The sequence below is a fragment of the Lynx canadensis genome, chromosome C1 (genome assembly GCF_007474595.2).
Source record: "Lynx canadensis isolate LIC74 chromosome C1, mLynCan4.pri.v2, whole genome shotgun sequence".
NCBI classification, from domain to species: domain Eukaryota; kingdom Metazoa; phylum Chordata; class Mammalia; order Carnivora; family Felidae; genus Lynx; species Lynx canadensis.
Window position 1 is genome coordinate 682,127 of NC_044310.1, and position 22,067 is coordinate 704,193.

The window sequence follows — 22,067 nt, forward strand, 5'->3', positions numbered from 1 at the left end:
CTTCCCCAAAGAGTAGCCTTCCTTTCATGATCAACTGTTTCCCAGGGGAGCAGGAAGAGTGTGGTCACCCCCAAGCACCGCCAGCAGCTGCACCAGCCTCGTGGAGGAAAAGCGGGGGAGGAATGCCCAGCCCTGACCAACCAGATACCACCCTCCACATCTTCTTGCAACCCCCATCACGTCAGGGTGACGCGGCAAAGGAAGGCTCCTTCAGCTGGCTGCGCCCCAACCGCGGGGAGGAGGCTGAGCGTGTAAGGTTCCTGCTCAAGGTTCAGCCTCTGCACCCCCTCCGCCCCCCACTCCTAAGAGACTGTGCTGACTGGGTCAACTACTGCCTTGTCTGCTTCCCAACTAGAGGGAAGCCCAGGACACCAATCGCTGGCTCACCCCAGGGCCTGCACGCTGTAGGCCCATCGCCAATGTCTGTGAGATGAACAGTCAGCACAGAATCGGCCGGCCTCACAAGGACGAGAGAGCACATCACATCTAAGCTTTCTACAGGAGTTTTTGTAAATTAGGTTATAGTTACACAGAGGAGACAACATCTACTCCTGAAAACATTTTAAAGCTTAATGGTGGGTTCCACGGTATACAGAAAGCAATCTAACTTGCTAACAGCTGGCAAAGGACCCCAACCCACAGCTGAACCCCCAACTCACACAGATGGCATTGATGTCAGACTCGTGGCCGGTGAAAGTTTGCCGGCACATCCCTTCTCGCACATCCCAGAGTTTGGCTGAAGCATCACAAGCACCAGAGACAAACAGTCTGGTGTCAGGAGCGAGAGAGAGGCTCATAACATCCCCAGTGTGTCCAGTGAACGTGGTCGTCTGCTGGCCGGTCTCGATGTCCCACAGAGCACTGCAGCAGGAACACAAAACATGCAGTCACCTCACTTTGTCAGACAAGCAGTCATGTGACAGACTGTCCTTCAAACCACCCCAGGACCACAGTAAACCTCTGTGCTTTTACTGAAGACAAATCTAAATGTCATAATGTGGCTTTGTTTGGAAGGGAAACCAAGCACCCAAACAAAACACAGACGAGAATGTGGCCACAGGCTTTGGAGTAACTGTTCTCTCTACACCAACTCAAACACCAACAAAGGGGGAGCCAGTGACCTGTGCCCCATGTGGGCTTGCAAGGAGCAGCAGGGGCTCCTGGCCAGTGCCCCACACGGGCACAGATCTGCTGCAGCCAGCTCGCTGCCCTCCGGGGTGCCACGGGCTAAGACACAGAGACGACACCAGGTCAACAAATGGCTCAGGGCAAGGCGCGGGTCCCACGGCCTTCCTCGGGAGACACAAACGGGAGAGTCCCTGAGTTTGGTGTCCCGTGGATGTCTGATGAGCAGCTATTTAAAGGGTACAAAGGTGAGACGTCGACTGTGCTGCGGGTGGAGCGTGGGCCACTTCTGTGTTTCAAGCCCCAGGAAGCAGCAGCACCGAAAGCTGCTTGGTTCTGGCTCAAATGCAAATCCGGTTACACTATTTACAGGTTGACTGTGCAGGGGGGGGTTCCTTGCTAGGGCCTGGAGGGACTACAGCAAGGAAGGAATCACGTCCAGGGCTCCAGCTTTAAAAAAATATCTTCTAATAAAGAAATTCTTCCGAAAACGGACAGGCTACATTGTAAGTCTTTTGTGAACCTATACGATTTATACAAAGAGGACAAGCTGGATAGGGGAGTCGGGACCCGGCACAGGGCATGCCGCCACATCGTGCCACAAAGCCCAGAAAAGCCCCTGACGACGGTTTAAGTCTGAAATGACTCCTATCTGATCATTTAATGTTCTAGAGGTTAAGTGGGCTTCTAACTGTAAGGTAGAAGCTCAAAGCGAGGCAGGCTGAGACAGTGCACTTGACATGGGAAGCCCTGCTCCTCCTCAGTTCTGCTCAGAGTCCACAGTGACACAGCGCTCAGAGGGGACCCGCTCCCCAAAGGGATGCCAACAGTTGCCCAGACGGAGTGTGGCCAGGGGAAAGAAAAACAGGCATGTCACCTACAGCTGCGATGCCTATGAGTCAGTCCTTCATTGTTCAAAATTAAACTCTGAACTTTAAAATCTATCAAGAGTACAAGGAATTTGCTCATCGCTCATGAATTTGTGTTTGACACCTCACGGCCACTTCAAATTAATAAAAGATGGCCTGATTAATGCCAAGAGTCTTATTTCCTACACGTCTAAGGTGAGCAGTATGAGAAGGCAGGGCGCACAGGTGCTCACCAGGTGGTGTCCCCAGAGCTGGTGACGATCTGATTGTCATCCAGGAAGCGGCAGCAGGACAGGTAACCTGGAAAACAAACCAGAAGATGGCCCTGATCTGCAAGCCCCCGCCCGCAGTTCTAAGGTCCTGTAAACAGAAAACACACTGGCAGAATGAACACACCTGCAAGTTCCACATCTAGGTGTAGACCAATGCTTGCCAGCCGCCCCCCGCCCCGCCCCACATGCAGTAATGAACAAACAAGGTGGCACAGCCCACAGGCCGGGAGGAGTGGATGCCAGCTCAGAGGAGAGGCCTCGAGCCCTCTGCCCCGCACCCTGGGAGGTGTCTTGCTGTCTCTGTTCCTCTGATCCGTGTGTGGGGACAGGGGTTCCCTTTCCGCTCCCACATCCACTCATCCCACAAGAACTTATGCTGGTGCCTGGAGGGCAGCCCTGTGGGCACCTGGAACATATCTGTGATCAGAGGGCTGTTTCTCTCCCTCCTGGGGTGTGAGCTCACATCCCAGGAGGGAGAGACAACGTATGTACATGTTAGGGAAGGAATGGGAAAGGGTGGTCTGCGGAGGCCTCCTGAATCCTCCAGGAAGGCACAGCCAGAGCTGGGATCGGGGCGCCAAGCGGGGCGGCGGGGTTTTCTACAGGATGCCAGCTAGAGTACGCAAGTTGGCGTAGAAATGGCTGGATGGCGCCTGAGCGTGTGGGAGGCGAGGCAGAGCTGCGGTGCCGACGCCGGGATGCTGGCAGTGGGGCACACTGAGATCCCCAACCTCGATCAGCTTTTGGTATGAGGAAAGGTAAAACAGAAAATCAGTTTTTCAGTACCTACACACTAGGATTTCTACTTAATTAGCTCTGTGGACCACAGCTTATAGTTTTGTTCTACCGTAAGTGACTCGAAGAATTAGAAGTGCAGCACACCGCCCTCCCCCGCCCGCCGTAAGGCGTGTGCCCAGTGGGCTGGTGGCCAGGATGGTGCCAGAGCCGCCCCGCCCCCTCCAGCCAGGTGGTCACCCAGGTGTGCTCTTACAAGGACAGGGCACCCCTGCCAGTCCACATGAGGGCCCTGGGTGACACTGTGAAGATCGGTAAAATAAAAACAAATACACAAAGAAGAAACCCACGGAACGGTTTTGGTATGGAAAGTATAAGAATACAGGGAAAACGAAGCATTTATCTGAGAGATGTTACCAAAATATTTGGAGAGGACAACTTTTGTAATGCTTATTTATATTTGAGAGAGACCGAGAGACAGAGACAGGGTACGAGTGGGGAGAGGCAGAGAGATGGAGACAGAATCTGAAGCAGGCCCCAGGCTCCAGGCTCGGAGCCTCACGAGCCGTCAGCAGAGCCCAACGCGGGGCTCGAACTCACGAGCAGTGAGATCATGGCCTGAGCCTAAGTCGGACATTTAACCAACTGAGCCACCCGGGCGCCCCTGGATGACAATTTTTAAATATCAGCTATGTGCCTAGAAAAGGATGTGTAGGGGCACCTGAGTGGCTCAGTCAGTTAAGCGACTGACTCTTGCTTTTGGCTCAGGTAGTGATCTCATCACGGTCATGAGATCGAGCCCCAAGTCAGGCTCCGTGTTGAGCACAGAGCCTGCTTGGGATTCTCTTTCTCTCTCCCCCTCTCTCCCTCTCAAAATAAATAAACATTAAAACAAAGACAAGAAAAGAATGTGTGGTCAAGCACTTCTCGAAGGCCATGTCATGTCTGTCCAGAGGGACCCTAGGGACTCCACAGGTGAATCAATGCCCAGCTAGGAGAGGAGCAGCCTGTGTGGAAAGATCACCTGATAACAAATCCACACTGTGCATGTGACCCTTGGTCCCCAGCTGCTCAGTGCGCCCCCAGGTCCTGTCCCTCATACTGCTGAGGCTCTGCCCAAGTTCCCCTCCAAGAACAGCATCTGCTTCCTGGCTACTCTGCCATCGCTCGAGTCAATTCAAATGTCCCTCCCTTCCGAAAGCCAGCCCTGCGCGTGCGACAGCGTCCTGTGAGGTGGCCCTCATGCTGCACCATCACAGCCTCAGCCTGTCTGACTTGGGAGCACAAGGAGGTCAGGAGAGAAGAGCCGTGGAGACTCGGCACCAGCAGTGTCCCTTGCAGGGCCAGGCAGGGCACTCCTAGGTCAAAGACCCAAAGAAACATGACCTCCGAGACGGCCTCTGTCCACCTCGTGTATCACACAGGTTGTGGTCCAGCCAGGTGGAACCCATGAGCTCCCCCCCACCGCCAAGAACCAGAGACGGCATGCCGCGTCAGCTGGTAAAGTGGTGGGGACTCTTCAGGGCCTCCGATGATCAGCAAGCAGCAGTTATTAGGAGCCAGGAAGGCTGTGGGAAATGATCCCACTTACAAAACAACAGGTGGCACCAGGAAGTCACAGAAGGTCTTAAGACTAAGACCGATGTTGGGGCGCCTGGGTGGCGCAGTCGGTTAAGTGTCTGACTTCAGCCAGGTCACGATCTCGCGGTCCATGAGTTCGAGCCCCGCGTCGGGCTCTGGGCTGATGGCTCAGAGCCTGGAGCCGGTTTCCGATTCTGTGTCTCCCTCTCTCTCTGCCCCTCCCCCGTTCATGCTCTGTCTCTCTCTGTCCCAAAAATAAATAAACGTTGAAAAAAAAAAATAAATAAAAATAAAAAAAAATAAAAAAAAAAAAAGACTAAGACCGATGCCGTGAAGAGGAGGGCAGGGTGGTCCTGAGAGGCTGTGGCAGCACAGCCGGGCTCAGAGTGGGGCAGGGGCAGTGCCGGGGACGATGGTCTCCCACGTTCGTTTCCTAACTTTCCGTAGTCTGAGCTTTCAAAACACATACACAAATATTACTTTTAATTAAACAAAGTCAGGGCTTCCTGCTCACAATCCGATAACTCATTTCTGTGGTCCGCTTTGTATTTGTACATCGAGAGGAAGAAACAATAACCAGGTAGATGTTGTTTTTTATGAATTTTTCTTTCCTCCACAAAGAAAAATTGGACCGAGGCTAACAACAGCACCGTGATGGGGCCCGTCTAACACAAACTCTGCATCCCAAGGCCTGTGAGCGTGGAAGGGAAGCCTGCAGAAGGGCCCAACGAACGGCACTCCGTGAACTCCGACACCAGGACGGTCTCACAGGAGCCACCTGGCTGGGCACAGTCAGGCTTCAGAATGTGGGCTCGCAAATCAGAAACAAGCAACTCAATCCTCACACGGTGGCTAACTGGCACCGCGTTCTCTGATGAGCTGCCGTCCCCCCCGTGGACTGCGGATGGTGCCAGAGAACTGCCGGGGGGACAGAGCCGCCGGTGCACTAAGTCCTGAACGACCAGTGGCAGTTACCATCTTTAAAACTGAAGAATGAATAAATTCCCTGGGAGGGCTGTTTGTGTACACACGTGTGTGTGTGTGGGGGGGGGGGGACGGAGTCACCTCGGGTAGAGATGAATCCCATTGTGTGTGTGTGTGTGTGTGTGTGTGTGTGTGTGGTAGAGGGCGGGGGGGTCACCTCGGGCGAACATGGCCCCCACCAGGTGTGGCCGTATGCTACACAGTGGCCAGCCAGTGGTGCTGCTGGCTCTTGAGAGCCTTACAGAGGGGCTGGGAAAACAGACCCCGACACACATGGGTGCCAAATCTGGAGGTGCAAAGGCACAAGAGTGTTCCTTTACGCCTCATGGAGACCACGGATAACAGTGTCAGGACATGCTGGGGGACAGCCCAGTGCAGGGACAAGGGTGCCACACAGTCCAGAGAGAGGAGGCTTGACATGAGACAGTGCAGAGAACAGGTCCCTGGGTCAAGGGCCATGGGGGACACCAGGGTGTGCTGTCGGCTGAGGCCTGGAGGACAGAGGCAGGACGTACCGACAGAGTGTGCTGCCTGGCTGGGAATCTGTTGCCAGAGGAGCAGAGACGCCTACTTCTGCATCTGGAGAAGGTGCCGACCCAGAGAGAGCAAAACCGAGACTACCAACGTGCACAGAAAAGTGACTCATGTGGCCCCCGAGACCAGAGGGCCTGGCTAGCTAATTTACCCCAAGAAAATGGCTATAGGCTTGAGGGGTCATCCACCTGCAAGAACGTTCACACTACTGACAAACCGGAAACCGCCCAGACATCCAGCAACAGACACATCAGCACGCACTGAACTCTCTCAACTCTTTAGAATAGTTCTGGGTGAGATTATAGGTTGAAAACACAAAAGAAGAGGGGCACCTGGGTGGCTCAGCCTCTTAGGCATCCGACTTCGGGTCAGGTCATGATCTCACGGTTCGTGAGTTCAAGCCCCACGTCGGGCTCTGCGCTGACAGCTCGGAGCCTGCAGTGTGCTTCGGATTCTGTGTCTCCCTCTCTCTCTGTCCCTCCCCTGCTTGTGCTCGGTCTCTCTGCCCCTCAAAAATAAACACTTAAGGAAAACACACAAAGGAAGAAGTTCAGGGTATTTCCCCGAATTTCTACAACGAGCACATGCTGGTGGTGTAGCCGAGCCCACCCCTAGAGAGCACTGGGCCCCGCTGGGCACTATGGCTAAGTCAAAGTTGGGAGCTGGAGACACAAAGCCCCACCCCAGGCACCCACGCAGCGCCAGCTGCGGCTTCCACTCTGGGAGGGACCACGTTCCAGCCTGGAGCTGGATGAAGAGCCGCCTGCCCCACGCTGAGGGACGCCCCGCAGCCAGGCAGCAGAGACAAGAGTGAGAGCACAATGTTCAAGAAGTCTGCTAAGAAGGAAAGAAGGCCTATGAAGTAACTCGAAGCTGTGGAAGTGAGGAAATGCCAAAGAAGGGTTTTGTTAAGAGTCAGGAGGGTTGACAACACCCAACGAGAGGCCAACATGAAAGGCGAATGCCAGAGCTGGGGATCCGATGAAGACAAAGCAGACTTGAAACTCCTTCAGATGCACCCACAAGGCTGCGTGGCCTCGCCCTCTCGGGTCTTAGGGTTTTCAGTAGAGCCTGCCATTATCCTTCCAGGACGGTCTAAGGTCTGGATCTAGGCAATCGATCCAAGGGCTAGATGGGGCGGGTGCGGAATCCAGTGTGGCCAATGGCAGGCCTGGCCAGGACCTGTGGCTCTCTCTCTCTGCCGGGGCTGTTAAGCAGGCAAGATGGAAAGTAGGTCCAAGGAGCCATCCGGAGGGAAGCTAAGGGGCGCGCACGCCCACTGTGTGGACAGCACCGTGAGCCCCTGTGCCCAGTAGGCGCCCCAGGTCAGGCGGCCTGACCACCACCCCCCCACCTCCTGCCCGTACGGTCCATGCGATTCGTGAGTGAGCAGTGGGACCTGTGCTTCCCAGACTGTGACAAACACGCAAGAAGCCTAGGGCCCATGTCACATTTAACCCGCCAATGAAAAGGGTACCAAAGAGCAGCCCCATTATGACTCCTTCTGCAGAATTAGGGGAAAACATCTCCATCCCCCGCCCCCAATATCCAAGTTCACTAGACAATGGGTCTGGTCCGCTGTGCTTTCACACGAACAGAAAATACCCTGCCTCAGACTATATGAACAGATCGTCCCTAGAAAACGAAGCTTCAGCTACCACAACTGGTTTGGCAGGAAGGAAAGGCAGTCGCTGAGCAACCACACCAGGCTGTGCCCAGGACGTCTCTGGCTAAACTCCTGACCCAAATGTTTATGCATCTGTGGCCATCTTGACCAGAATGACCTCGGGAAGGGAAGAGTGTCCACACTGCAATGAGAGGTTTATGAAGGAAGGAACCTTCCTTCATAAAAGCCGGCGTCACAGCTTTCCTAGCAGCATGCAGGGACCTGCTCCAAGAACAGTCTGTGACACCAGGCCTGACACCGTCATCAGATGGGAGTCTTTAGGGAAATTCCTCATTTCTCACGTTATTATTCCCACCAAAACAGCACTTGGGAAGTTATATTCTGCATGTCATACATTTATAACAATGATAATAAGTGCCCCACCTCAATCACTGTGAATTCAGTCCAGTGGCCGTTTCCAAAGGGCGTCTTGACTCTGCAAGAGCGAATACCATCTGAGGTTTCCTCTCTGTGGTACTGGCAAAGGGTTTACAAACCCTGGGTAACTGACTCCAGAGACAGAAACTTGTTTGTTCCGCGTGGGCCGTTATATTTCACGGAAACAACAGCGGCACACAACTGATTCCCAAGAGCCTTACCCCTGAAGGTGAGCGAACGGAGCCCCCTTGGACTCTCAGACATGACGAAGACAAGACCGACTGGTATGACTGCTGACAACAGCGCTCACGGGTGTGTTTTGTGCAACCGAGTTTCTAAAATTCTACAAGAAAATGTCCCAACAGTGGCTTAACCAAGAGTTCTCAACCTCACACCCAGGCCAGAGAAAGGCATCATAAGTAATAAACACCACACTGATTATACAGACACTCAGGTCTAAGACGAGACAAAGACAGCAAACACTCAAGTTGTGTTGAATCCACTAACGGTTCACACCTCTACCCTCTGACTAAAACAAGATGATTTAAATTTTTTTTTAAGCTCATTCATTTAAAAACATTTTTTTTCTGTTTGTTTATTTTTGAGAGCAAGAGAGACAGAGCATGAGCAGGGGAGGGGCAGAGAGAGAAAGGGAGACACAGAATCCAAAGCAGGCTCCAGGCTCTGAGCTGTCAGCACAGAGCCCGACGCGGGGCTCGAACTCATGGACTGTGAAATCATGACCTGATCCGAAGCTGGACACTTAAACCAACTGAGCCATCCAGGCGCCCTAAGTTTATTCATTTTTGAGAGACAGACAGACAGACAGAGAGAGAGAGAGAGAGAGGCAAAGCGTGAGTAGTGTGGGGCAGAGAGAGAGGGAGGGAGACACAGAATCTAAAGCAGGCTCCAGGCTCTGAGCTGTCAGCACAGAGCCCAATGAGGGGCCAGAATCCACGAACCGTGAGATCATGACCTGAGCCAAAGTCGGACACCTAACTGACTGAGCCACCCAGGTGCCCCAAACAAGGCTATTTTAAGCTTATCAGATTTTAACTATATTGACTTGAAGCCAAAAATGATATATCATGTCTGAAGAAAGTTACGCATACTCTTAAGCAGCCAAATGCTTTTAAGAAACTACTCAACTCCCAGGAAGTAAAATTTCATGACATATGAAGGAAACAAAACCTTTTAAGTATTTCCTCTAATCCAAATTTTGTTTTTTGTTTCAACAAACATAGTGTTAAAATATCTAAATCCTTAATTATAAATGGAAGTCAATACCCTGAATCTGATTATAAATCAGACTGATAAACAGTAAGAATGTATTTTTTTTAAGGTTTATTTATTTTTGAGAGAGAGAGAGAGAGAGAGAGAGAGAGAGACAGACACACTATCTCAAGCAGGCTCCACACTGTCAGCCCAGAGCTGACATGGGACTCGAACTCACGAACCAAGAGATCATGACCTGAGCTGAAACCAAGACTCGGACACTTAACTGACTGAGTCCCCCAGGTGCTCCAAGGATATATGTTTTTAAGTGTTGGCAATTCATCAATGCTATAAACCAAGTGACTTCTTTAGTGTGCTCACTGGACAATCACACGGCTCACGAGGACCACACAGGTGGCCTATGTGGCTTCCAGCCATGGGGCAGCAGTTCTGGCCACAGGAGCAACTCAACTCCCCCACAGAAAACAACGATGAGCTCTGGACAAAAAACAGACAGGGTGCCTGGCGGGTTCAGTCGGTGGAGCGGGCGGCTCTTGATCTCAGGGTTGTCAGTTCAAGCCCCACACTGGGTGTGGAGATTGCTTAAAAATAAAACCTTTACAACAAACAAACAAACAAACAAACAAACAAACAAACAAACAACTAAAGGCACAGGAAACAGAAGCAAACAGAATGAAGAGGAGCCTACACTTGGAAGAAAAGAAAGGCGCTGATGGAGCCTGTTTCTAAGGCAGGCCCCCATCTATGACACCACGTGGGTAAGATCCGTGTCCAACCTTCTTGAATAGCCAGTAGACAGATCTGTGGGCAACCATAGCAGAAAATGAAAGAAGAAAACCTAGAAAGGAGAAAGCCACAGAAGAGGAGCCCTCAATCACGCACCGAAGTGCCCAAGGCTTCTATCTGAACCACACGGGCAAAGAGCAGGCTCCACACGGCCTGGCTGATGGGAAAAGGACAGACGAGGCTCCTGCTGCTGCCCGACACGACACAAGAGTACAGAGGGCCTACAGCACAGCACTTCACGACGTCCAGGATACAATTCAAAATTACTAGACATACCAATAAATAGGAAAACGTCACCCAGACTGAAAAGAGTCCTCAAGACCAGCCTCAAAAGGATTAGCTGCTGAAGTGCCAACAAGAATTCTGAAGGCAGTTCTCACAACTGTGATGAAGGATACCAAATATGCATGTAATAAATAAGAAGAAAATCTCAGTAGAAAAACAACTGTTTTTCTGTTTTTTTAAACAGCAAACAAAAGAACTGTTTTTTTAAAAAGCAAACAAAAATTCTAGAACTAAAAACAGAACATCTCATATACATAGGTTGCTGGGTAGTCAGAATACTAGAGGTGACAAAAGTCACATAAGCCTGAGGACATGTCTGAAAGGACCAAATCTGATTGCAAAAGGACCAAATCTGATTGCAAAAGGAGGAGACTACAGAATAGAAAATGTACTTGAGGACATGACCTAAAATGTCCCAAATTTAGTAAAAGTCAAAACTTCACAAATTCAAGATGCTGGAGCAAAGTACAAAGAAAAACCACATAGAGGCATGACACAGTCAAACTGCTACAAAACAAAGAAAAGTCTTTAAAGTACTGAAAGAAAAAAACTGTCAACCCCAGAAACCAATAGATCTAGCAAACAGACTCTTTAAGATGAAGGAAAACTGGGGCACCTGGCCAGCTCGGTCAGCGGAGCGTGCAATTCTTGACCTTGGGGTTGTGAGTTCGGGCCCATGTCAGGTGTAGAGATTCCTTTAAAAAAGTAAAATAAAATCTTAAAAAAAAAAAAAAAACTCTTCAAGAATGAAGGAAGGGGCAACTGGGTGGCTCAGTCGGTTGAGCGTCCAACTTTGGCTCAGGTCATGATCTCGTAGTTTGTGGGTTCGAGCCCCATATCAGGCTCTCTGCTGTCACCACAGAGCCTGCTTGGGATCCTATGTCTCCCTCTCTCTGCCCTTTGCCTGCTTGCGCCCTCCCCCAAATAAATAAATATTAAAAAAAAATTTTCTTTTTCAAATTTTATACTTCCAGATAAATGAAAATGGAGAGTAATCACTGCTAGCAGACCTCCACTAACTGTGAGAAACCTTAAAACAAACGCATCAGGCCAAAGGGAGCCCTTCCTTCCATCCTCGGACAGGAAGAAGGAGCACTCGGGATGGTAAATATTGAGAAAACGTAAAGGACAACTCAAATCTCTTCAAACAGCTAAGAATGTGTATCGGAAAAAGTAGAACAATGTTTTATGGGGGCACATAGAGGCAAGAGCCATGAAAAGGTCATAAAAAACGAGGAAGGGCAGAAAAATGGGCCTTTACGGCTGCAAGGTTCTTGAAGTTTATATGAACTGATACAATATTATCTCTGAATGGACCTTGAAAAATTATGAATGTACATTGTAATCCCTAGATACACCACTCAAAATTAATGCAAAGAGGAAACTAAAAAAGCCAACAGATAAGCTCAACTAGGATTCTAAGAATTTGGGTTAGTATTCTAACCGAAAAGAAGGCAGGCAGGCAAAGCAGGTGGTGGCATGACAAAGCTAAATCCAACTATGCCAACATTACGTGACACAGAAACGAACCCCATGCCAGTGAAAAGGCAGACACCTTTAAAATAGATAAAAGCAAGACCCAACTGTAAGCTGTCTATAACGGACTCTATTTATAAAGATGCAGTCGTGCTGGAAGAAAATGGATGGAAAAAAAACATATGGAAACAATAAACAGAAATGTGGAGTGACTCTATTCACATCTGATGAAGCAGACTTACAACGAAGAATATTCTGAGAGGAAAAGGGACATTTCATCATGGTAAGAGGATCGATTCATCAGGAAGACAGGACAACACAAATGCATACACTTCTACTAACGGAGCTCAAAATATATAAAGCAAAGACTGACAGAATTAAAGGGAGAAAGATAAATCCATAATCAGAGACTTTAACCTCCTCTCTCAGGGGCACATGGGCGGCTCAACTGGTTAAGCAGCCGATTCTTGATTTCCACTCATGGTTCGTGGGTTTGAGTCCCACCTCAGGCTCTGCACTGAGGGGATTCTTTCTTTCCCTTTCTTGCTCTCTCAAAATAAACAAACATTAAAAACAAAAACAAAAAACAAAAAAAAAACCTCTCTCAGCAATTTATAGAAATAAAGATATAGAAGATTTGAACAGTATCAAGAATTCTGGCTCAAAAGCCTGGCTCTAATGAACACATTGAGAACATTGCCCAGCACTTACAGAACAGACTCGATTTCCAAGTGCATGCGGCGCGGTCATTGTGACAGATTATCTGCTCCTTTAAAAACAAGTCCCAATAAACCGAAAAGAACTGAAGTGTTGCAGAATATGTTCGCTGAACATAATGGAATTTAATTATAAATCAGTAATAAGTTATCTAAGAAAACTCCAGGTACTTGAAAGTTAAGCAACATACTTTTAAGTAACCCATGAATCAAAGAAATAATCAAAAGGGTTTGAAGATACTTCAAATAGAACTAAAGCCATGTTTAGAGGGAAATTTATAGGTTCAAGTGCTTAAATCTGAAAAAGATCTAAGTTTCCACCTTAAGACACTAGAAAAGTAAGACGGAATCACCCCCAACTAAGCAGAGGGCAGGAGACAATGCAGGACAGAAATGGAGAAAATACAGGGAGCCTATCTTTAGAAGGACAACCAATACCATCAAACTGGTGGCTGCCAGAGGGGAGGTGAGTGGGGAGAAATGGGTGAAATACAGGGGAGCAAGAACACACTTAGCATGATGAGCCCTGAGCAATGTATAGAGTGCTAAATAATTATATTGTATGCTTGAAACTGGTACCACTGTATGTTAATTACACTTCCACAAAACAACACAAGAAGTCACACGAATTTAAAAAAAAAGGAGAACGGACATACTTTCATCTGACTAAAATCAATTTAACACAAGGCTTACCTAGAGTCAAAAGCAGTATTATTTACTCCTTTAATTATGACCATTTCTTTAGTTGCACGTAAAACAGGTGAGCCTAGCAGGGTATAAGTTTGAGAACTGAGAATATAAGTAAAATATTAGGAAGAGACCAGAAACACTATGCCTTTTGTTATGAATAACAAGTGTCACAGGGAAACTAAACTTGGCAAAACAATGTACCACCGAACTCTTAACGCTGGCCGTGTTCAGCACTCTATCCCACAAGAGTGCTACTTGGCGTCAAGTAGCTCAGATGACCAGTCCGGACAAGTAGGCGCGGGAACGCACGGTACGTATACACGTGGATAAACATGCACGTTCAGACTAGGAAACCCCTGTGGAAAGGCACTTAAGATACAAGATGGCTTAGACGGAGGTAACAGAGTCAACTGTGTTAACATAAACTCAAAAAGGTGGCTGCCAGCTACTCAGGCAGTGACCTAAGTCCCTGCGACCCTTGAAAACAGGATGCCACAGCAACTTCAATCTAAAGGCTTCTTAGGGGCGCCTGGGTGGCGCAGTCGGTTAAGCGTCCGACTTCAGCCAGGTCACGATCTCGCGGTCCGGGAGTTCGAGCCCCGCGTCAGGCTCTGGGCTGATGGCTCGGAGCCTGGAGCCTGTTTCCGATTCTGTGTCTCCCTCTCTCTCTGCCCCTGCCCCGTTCATGCTCTGTCTCTCTCTGTCCCAAAAATAAATAAACGTTGAAAAAAAAAAATTAAAAAAAAATAAAGGCTTCTTAATGGTAAAGGCATATCCAAGCCTGTCTTTGATTTCATTTTCAGAGTGCTTGTGGCCACTATTACAAGCAATCTCATCGAATCATTATTGACAAGAGGGGAGAGTCCAAAGCACACAATGCAACCATCTTCTACAACTCTGAGCTTACTGATGACAACAGGTACCTGTATGTCCAGCCAGTTCACGGCTCACACGTACATTCCCTTCACGAGTTTTCAGATTGTAAATGGAGCAAATGTTATCCAGGCCACCGCAGGCCACGTAGTTCCCAGAAGGCGCGTATGCACAGGTCATGACCCATGAGGAGCGCAGAGGGATGGCATGCACCTACATGACAGAACACAGAGATGCAGACACATTCAAGTTCAACAACGCCAACTGTGGACTCCAGGGCTCTATTTCTAGTCTTCAACTCTCATTGCACGGAAGGTGACAGAGCAAAACAACAGCCAAAAGTATTTTGAAAGTAATTTATATGCGTGGCCAGTCAGTAAAGTACTAATTTAACTAGCAATCCAGCCCTGCACACCAATTTAATCTGCAGCCTTAATAAAGTCACAATCTACGGTTAGATGTGCACATAAGTAACAGCCTTAGAGCCTCCTGACTCAAACTCGATGTTAAAGAAAACATTTCACTGGCATGTCAAAATGGCTATAAATTGATTTGCAAAAAGTTTTCAGTGAAGTAACCAAACTACACATTGTATTTAATCCTGCCACAGACCTCCCTGTGCTTCAGATAAATTTGTTAAAAATACTGTAATCGTCTGTGCACGCATAGGACTCTCCAGTAAAATACGACTGAGTCTGGTCTTTTCATACGCTCGGACCCAGTGACAGTACTTTCTCATTCAGCACAACCTTGGATTAAGTTTTTAAAATAATTTCATTTATTATACCTCAAAGTATACTGCCTTTCAGGTTATCGCTCATAAAAACTAACAACCAAATGAAAAGCTGAATTTCTACATTTTTAAATAAAACACGCAATTTCCCAGACGAAGCTAAATCTGGAATCCAGGTCTCTCAAACCATTCAGGAGGCATTTAACCTCCCACCTGCCCTGTAAGGAGATAATAATCTGTGCAGACGAGACTACTAACATGTGCTAGCCATGTGATCTGCCTTCACACTAAAAACAGAAAGCACCACGGCCCCCTCCCTATCCTGTTAGAGGTTTTACACAAGTGAACCAGAGTTTAAAAGGCCGCCTCCCCCGGGGTCAGCTTCTCAGGGAGGGGACCCCACACAGCCCTTACCTTATTTGTGGTGTAGCTGTCCCAGATGATCAGTTTGCCATCCTGTGAGGCGCTGACTAGAAGCCTAGAGGGAGAGGACAAGAGCAAACTGATGGGCACCACAGACATCATCACACAAAGGCAACAGTACAAACTAAATCTGTGACTCAACACACACTTCAGTGTCACATTTGCTTGGGACAAAGCATACTGATGTATGAGAAAACACAAAAGGTCCGATTGTTAACTCAACTTTGAAAGCATGGAAGAAAATACTCCCACAAATAACAGTGCAGATTCAAGAGCACTCGCTTTCAAATGCAAACTAGATCACTAAAGTCACTCTCTGCTGAGATAGGACAGGCTGAGTTCTTCTACCTGCTTAGGTTTGGTTTCTGTTCATCAAATTTGAGACATAAAAATCTTCCCTTTTCTTTTTTAAAGTTTATTTATTTTGAGAGAGAGACAGACAGTGAGCAGGGAGGGACAGAGAGAGGAGGGAGGGAGAGAGAGGGGGAGAGAGAGAGAGAGAGAGAGAGAGAGAGAGAGAGAGAGAATCCCAACGCGGCCCGAACTCACGAACCATGAGATCGTGACCTGAGCCGAAACCAAGAGTTGACGCTTAACCGACTGAGCCATCCAGGAGCCCTGAGACATCCAGATCTTTCAAAAACCAAAGATGGCAGAAAATACTTAATACACAAATATGCTTCCATTTAGACATGTAGAAAGCTTAGATATAAAAGAATAATAAGCTTTTAGCTATTCCAAATTTATGAGACAAACAAATCATGGAGATTTCCTAGGCTGAGCTAAATCTAGTCTCCAGGTCTCCTGGAAACATTAAGGAGGCACTTAACCTCCCACCTGCTTTTAAAAGAGATGACTAACTATAGCGGAACCGTGCCTCGTCCAGCAGAAGAGACTAGTAACTGTCATGCATTTTCTTCAAGACTATTTTCTTGCTTTGGATAACTGCTAAGTTTGGGATCTTGTGCTGAAAGGTGCACTGTCTATATCTGCAGCATTAAGACAGGATACTGCAGAAGGAAAGCATGAGTAATTCTGGGAACCACAGCTATTCATAAGATACCCTAAGAACTCTGTCCTACAAAATGTGCTGTTTTCAAGGAATGGCAAGGAAGCTCTAGAGATATGCTGCAGTATGGTGTGTGATGACAGATTTTTTCTCTTTCCTGTTTTTTAAGTAGGGCATCCCGGCACTGCCCCCAGGGGTGAGCTCAGGTGCTGCGCAGGCGCCCAGGGTTTCCCACCTCCCCCAAGGACACGTGTGCAGGGCCAGTCTTCCGCGGGCCCCTCCTATCGGAGGAGAGGACAGTGGCAGGGCCAGACCTCAAGGAGAAGGACCGTGTCTCTGGACTCCCCATGGACCCAACAGCCCCAACTGAGGCTGACAGGTGACCCCCAAGGGTCTTTAAATCTCTGCCGGGACACAATAGGTATGTGAAAACGGGAGGATGGGTTAGGTGTGGAGGGGGCCACATGGCCACCACCCCAACAGATTTTTAATTTTAAAGATTTTAATCAAACACGGGTTACGCATATTTGGCTTAATGAACTGAACAAAACCTGGAGGTAAAATTTACTCAGGACACTCTCACAACTGTGACACTGTGACACTTTCCATCAAACTCTAGCTTCTGATGCACAAACTTCCTTCACAACGAGTCAACAATGAGTCTGGCAAGGAACACAAACATTTTCAGTGGTGCACTGCAAAATGTATCACAGAACCAAACCAAGTGCACGTCCAGTCCTATCAGTTTTCAGATGCAGTTTCTTAAAGCAAAGTCCTGCACCTGGTTCAGTTACAAACACGCGCGGCACTTAACGCTATTTCCTTCCAGGTAATGAATAGCGCTCACCGTGCGGCTCAATCTCTGGCTTTGAACGGACCACCCGAGCCAAGGCAAAGGAGCGTGTCCTCTGGGAGGGTCACCTCTAGAAAGCTCTCCTGGTCAGAGAGCTTAATATTTGCTGACTCGCCCAGGGGTTAGAGAAACGTTAAGCTGTCCGATGATCCTCTAGAAGGTGAGTAAAGACACCTCTTAATCCGAGACAGGACAACCGCCGGAGAACTGGGGTGATTCTGCCCCTGAGCTGTCAGCTATTCACAAGTCAGTTCCCATGAGGCACTGTCCACCCAGAACGCACAGGCGAGAGCCGGCGAGGAAGTGAGAGCTCCGGGAAGCCGAAAACAGAGGTCACACAGAGGCCCACATCCTAACGCGTCCGGCCCTTCATTTCCTTGGAGGAGGGAGGGCTCTCAAGCCTGGCTGGGCTAGCTGTGTCTCGCTCTCAATTACAACAAGACTCCAGCAGATTTTAGCAGGGGGAGAAAAAGTTTTACATTAACTTCTGTAACTGAAAGAGACTCGCCAATGTAGAAAGGAGACTTTAGGCACAAATGAATACGTGTGTTGATAAACATAAAGGTAGACAGAATATACACTGACACAGGCAGACACACAAACCTCTTATCGTGGGGTCTCCTGTGGTTCTGAAAAACAAACTGCCACTCAGTGCAACATTTGAGAGCATCTACAAATTACACAAACGTGGTAAGATAACTGGTATTCATGAATTAGAGCCCTGAGTTATGGAAAAATCTGGTGCAATAACCTTTATTTATTATGAAGGAGGCAGGAAATATAAAGACAACGTAAGCAAAATGCACATCCAAAATTTTAAAAACTACTTTGGACTTTAAAAAGGCAAAACTTTACCTACCCAGAAAACATGGCTATCTAGAAAAAGTCATCTCTGAAAGGCTCTGAAGAGCATAGATCCTCCTTAATATCATGTTTTGTTTTCGGGGCGCCTGGGTGGCTCAGTCGGTTAAGCATCTGACTTCGGCTCGGGTCATGATCTCGCGGTCTCTGAGTTCGAGCCCCGCGTCGGGCTCTGTGCTGACAGCTGGGAGGCTGGAGCTGCTTCAGATTCTGTCTCCCTCTCTCTCTGCCCCTCCCCCACTTACACCCTGTCTCTGTCTCTCAAAAATGAATAAACGTTAAAAAAAATTTTTTTTTAAATATCATGGTTTTGTTTTCCTACCGTTTGTGATTCCAAAATAAGGCCCCCATAGAAGGGCACTGCGGACAGAGCCGTGCAGTTTCACGAGCAGTCATAAAACAAGTGCGTGTGTCTACCACGCCCTCCACGAAACAGAACAAGACTTGCACAGCAGCCTCCCACGGGGTCTTCCACGTCACCCTTCTTTAAGGGGTGCCCAGGACCCTGAATTCAGTGCTGCTCATTCATGTCTTTGCTTTTCTTCCTGCTGACTCCGAGGCTTTCAAAACACCATCTGTGCTCTGAACCTGACGGCACATGCCTTGCACACAACTATCAGGAAGCTAGATGGTCTGGTGTCCGCCTGCCCTCCTGCCTCACCCTCAGCCCCGATCCTCATTTCCACTGCTCTGGCCACACGGCTGCCTGCAGGTCAACTTCCCCTGGTCACCCTGACGTAGGAGGAACACGTCCTCTCTACCACTCCCCACACTAGAGCCTGACTGCTGCAGGAGAGCAACTGCTTAGGGAACTTGGCTACTGGGCACCAAGTACCAGGTTCCTGAGTACCGGGCTCCAACTGCCGGATCCCTGAGTACTGGGCTCTGAGTACCAGGCTTCAAGTACTGGATTCCTGAGTACCAGGTTCCAAGTACAACCTGGCTGCAGGACTGTCTATCAAACGTCCTGTCTAATCAGGACACTGATGTTGCTACAGATGGAGGAGAAGCCCTGGAGGTAATATACCATTTGGTTACTGTCTACTTTTGATAACAAATTCCAAGGTAGATTGATTAGCAAGGGTATTTTTCTTTCTCCTTTCTTATTCTCTCTGATTACTGCCATCATTAAAATGATTGAAGTTAGCTCTCATTTGCATCTGAAATTGTACAGAACATTGTATAGAACAAACTAAAGATAGATTCTTTTGTTCTGTAGCTGTTTACACTCTGAAGCAGACAATTTCATGAACAAAGAGAAAATCAAGCAATTCCTCTCTGACAAACACACAAAAAAATGCTACTCAAAGAAACGCATTTGAAGACTCATGTGTTAGGTATCTGAAACAGTATGCTATAGTCACACAGCACTTTATTTATTTTGGTAGAATAAGTAGAAGAGACAAACTTTCTGGCAGCCTCTAAAAGAAAAAGAAAAGAGGGCGGAATAGGTTTCACCTAAGTGATGCTGCAGGTTAAGGGAAATGGGTGTAGAGAATGACGGGGGAGAAGGACCCAGAACACGATAGAGATGAACCACTGAGAAGAAGAAGTCATCTGAATAAGGGCAGAATTTAAAGCTAACACAGTGAGTCCTGTGCAGGCAGTTTTCTCGTTGGGACGGTGGATAAAAGGACGGTGGGCAGACGGGCCAGAGGAATGGACAACGGCAGTAGCTAAGTCGTGCGTCGCCACGTCTGCTGGGGCTCCGAGAAAACCAACAGCAAACCCACGCGCGGCACTCGGGATGCTGGGGTCACTGCTGTAAGGTTCCACGCACTTAATCTTCCCTACAATGTAGGGTAGGTTTACGATCCCTGAGCCCGGACACGGAAACCTAAGAGGGTATGGGCCAAGGAGTCGTGAGGCACGGCTGGAAAGACAAGGCGCCACGAGAGGTTGTATAACCTCCCCAAGTCACACAGGCACCGCACAGTGGAGCTGGGAGAGCAAGGGGGTGCGGCGAGGTCAGAATCGGAGCTCATGTCAACACGACGAGGGTCGTGATGAGATGTGAGTGGAAACACGGACAGGGAATGTGCACTGTGATGCTATACCTGGCCTGCCCAGATAGCTAACAACCTCATGGTTTCTTTACAAATAACAGCAAATGACTTTAGGTTTAGCTTCCCTCAGAAAAACAGAACAATCCTTGAGAGTACCAAGCACTATGTTCTGCTCATGCCCCCACACACCTGGAATCCGTGCCCCAATGCATGGCATAGATTTTGGCCAAGTGCCCCCTCAGCGTTCTCCTGGTGCGCATCTGGATTCTTCCCACCGGGTCGATGTTGTTTGTGATCTTAAAAATAAAAGTTACTGCAAATTAAAAGTCTGTGATGGAATGACCTCCCCTGGGGCCTCCTCTCCTCCTCTCCCACCCTGCTTGGCAGCCCCAGCGCCCTCGGGCCGGCTGTGCCGTTTGCCCAAGGCGCTGTGCCCACCCGTCTCCCGCCGGTCACCCGGCTGGCTCTCCCTGTGACTCCTCCTGCTTACCGTGGTACCTACCTGCCTTTCGTGGTCTGTAGGAAGTCCACTGCTCTACCTGCTTTTCAGGAGCTCCGTCCCCCCCAGAGCGCACACACAGCGCCCGTCCACAGGTGCGCGGCCCGCCCGAGTCTCCCCCACTTCCTCCAACTGCTTGTCCAGCCGCAGCTCCTCCCGCCCTCCTTCCACATTAGTCTCAGCCTCCATCGCAACCGAACGCAGGCCCGCGGCTCACACACTGTCCGCAGCGACCAGGCCGTGCACTGACGCGGACTATGCTGCTGCTTACGGCACAGAGAGCCAGACGCGAACACCCGCGGGTTCACCGTGACACGTAAAAACGGACAGCAACGACTCGGAGCTGACAGATAGACTGAGTATTACTGCAACAATGGGGCCCTTTTAAAAAAGATTTTATTTTTAAGTAATCTCTGCTTAAATATCTAACATGGGGCTCACGCTCACGACTCTGAGACTAAGAGCTGTGTGCTCTACCGACTGAGCTGGCCAGGCACCCCAACTGTGGGCTTCAAAAATGCACAGTCAAGTATATCTGAGAATTCAAATTTAGGAATTCTATGAAGGGCAGTTTTTTCTAACTTACTGTTTAACTCTAATTACAGCACGTCCCCCAAGGCACTGGGACAACGTAGCACATTTAGCCATCCTCAGTACAAGTACGGACATAATTTTCGTTCACGTTTGCTTAATTCTTTGGACTTTTAATGAGGTGCAATTCACCGTTTTAAAGTGAACGAGCCCGCAGCGTTCAGCACGTTCACACTGCTGTGCAAGCACCGCGCTGTCTCGAGTCCCAGGACGCCCTCGCCCCCCGAGGAAACACCACAGTCCCCCCGGCCCGCCCGAACTCCCGGCAGCCCCCAACCTGCACCACCTCCGGGGGTCTGCCTGCTCTGGGCAGCCCCGCACCGTGTGCCCCTGCGTGTACGTCCGGGCTTTCACAGGGCATCCTGTTTGAGGTTCATCCCTGCACTAGATACACCCCTAGTGCCTTCCTGGTTACGGCTCAGTAATATTCTGCTGTGTGAAGGGACTGCACTGTGCTGACGCGGTCATCCGTTCACAGAAACCGTGGCTGTCTCCACCTTCTGGAAACCGTGAACAGGGCAGCTGAGAACACACACGTGCATATACCTGTCTGAGCACTAGGTTTTGATTCCTTCGGGTTGTATCTAGGAGCAGACCTGCTGGCTCGTAATTGGTGTGCAACTTTCTGGGGATCTGCTAAACTGGACTTTTAGAAAGCCAAGTTCTGAGGCAAACTGTGTTAAGGAGAAGAGCTTCAAACTATCTTAAGACTGTCATATTTTGCAATTCTGACCTCCGTAATAGTAATTACCTAAGGCTTGTGAGACATTAATCTTTCATGTAAAAAACCTCTACTCCCTGTGCCTTCTGAGTGCAATGCTTCCAGCAGTGTTTACACCCTCGCTGTGTGAGAGGAGAGGGCCAGAGTGCAGCTCGCCCTCGAGGC

The 22,067-nt window shown here is 48.9% G+C and overlaps 1 protein-coding gene across 3 annotated transcripts in view; it reads right to left on the reverse strand.

Annotated features, from left to right (window-relative positions):
- Nucleotides 1-22,067, reverse strand: part of GNB1 (G protein subunit beta 1) — an 89,808-nt gene that overhangs the window by 4,759 nt on the left and 62,982 nt on the right. For all 3 annotated transcript variants that reach the window (XM_030327683.1, XM_030327682.1, XM_032594178.1), the window contains 5 exons: nucleotides 20,281-20,387; nucleotides 15,354-15,417; nucleotides 14,257-14,419; nucleotides 2,228-2,294; nucleotides 660-861 (listed from right to left, as the gene is read on the reverse strand). In XM_030327683.1, coding sequence (XP_030183543.1) covers nucleotides 660-861; nucleotides 2,228-2,294; nucleotides 14,257-14,419; nucleotides 15,354-15,417; nucleotides 20,281-20,387 — 603 coding nt within the window. The remainder of the gene's footprint in view (nucleotides 1-659; nucleotides 862-2,227; nucleotides 2,295-14,256; nucleotides 14,420-15,353; nucleotides 15,418-20,280; nucleotides 20,388-22,067) is intronic.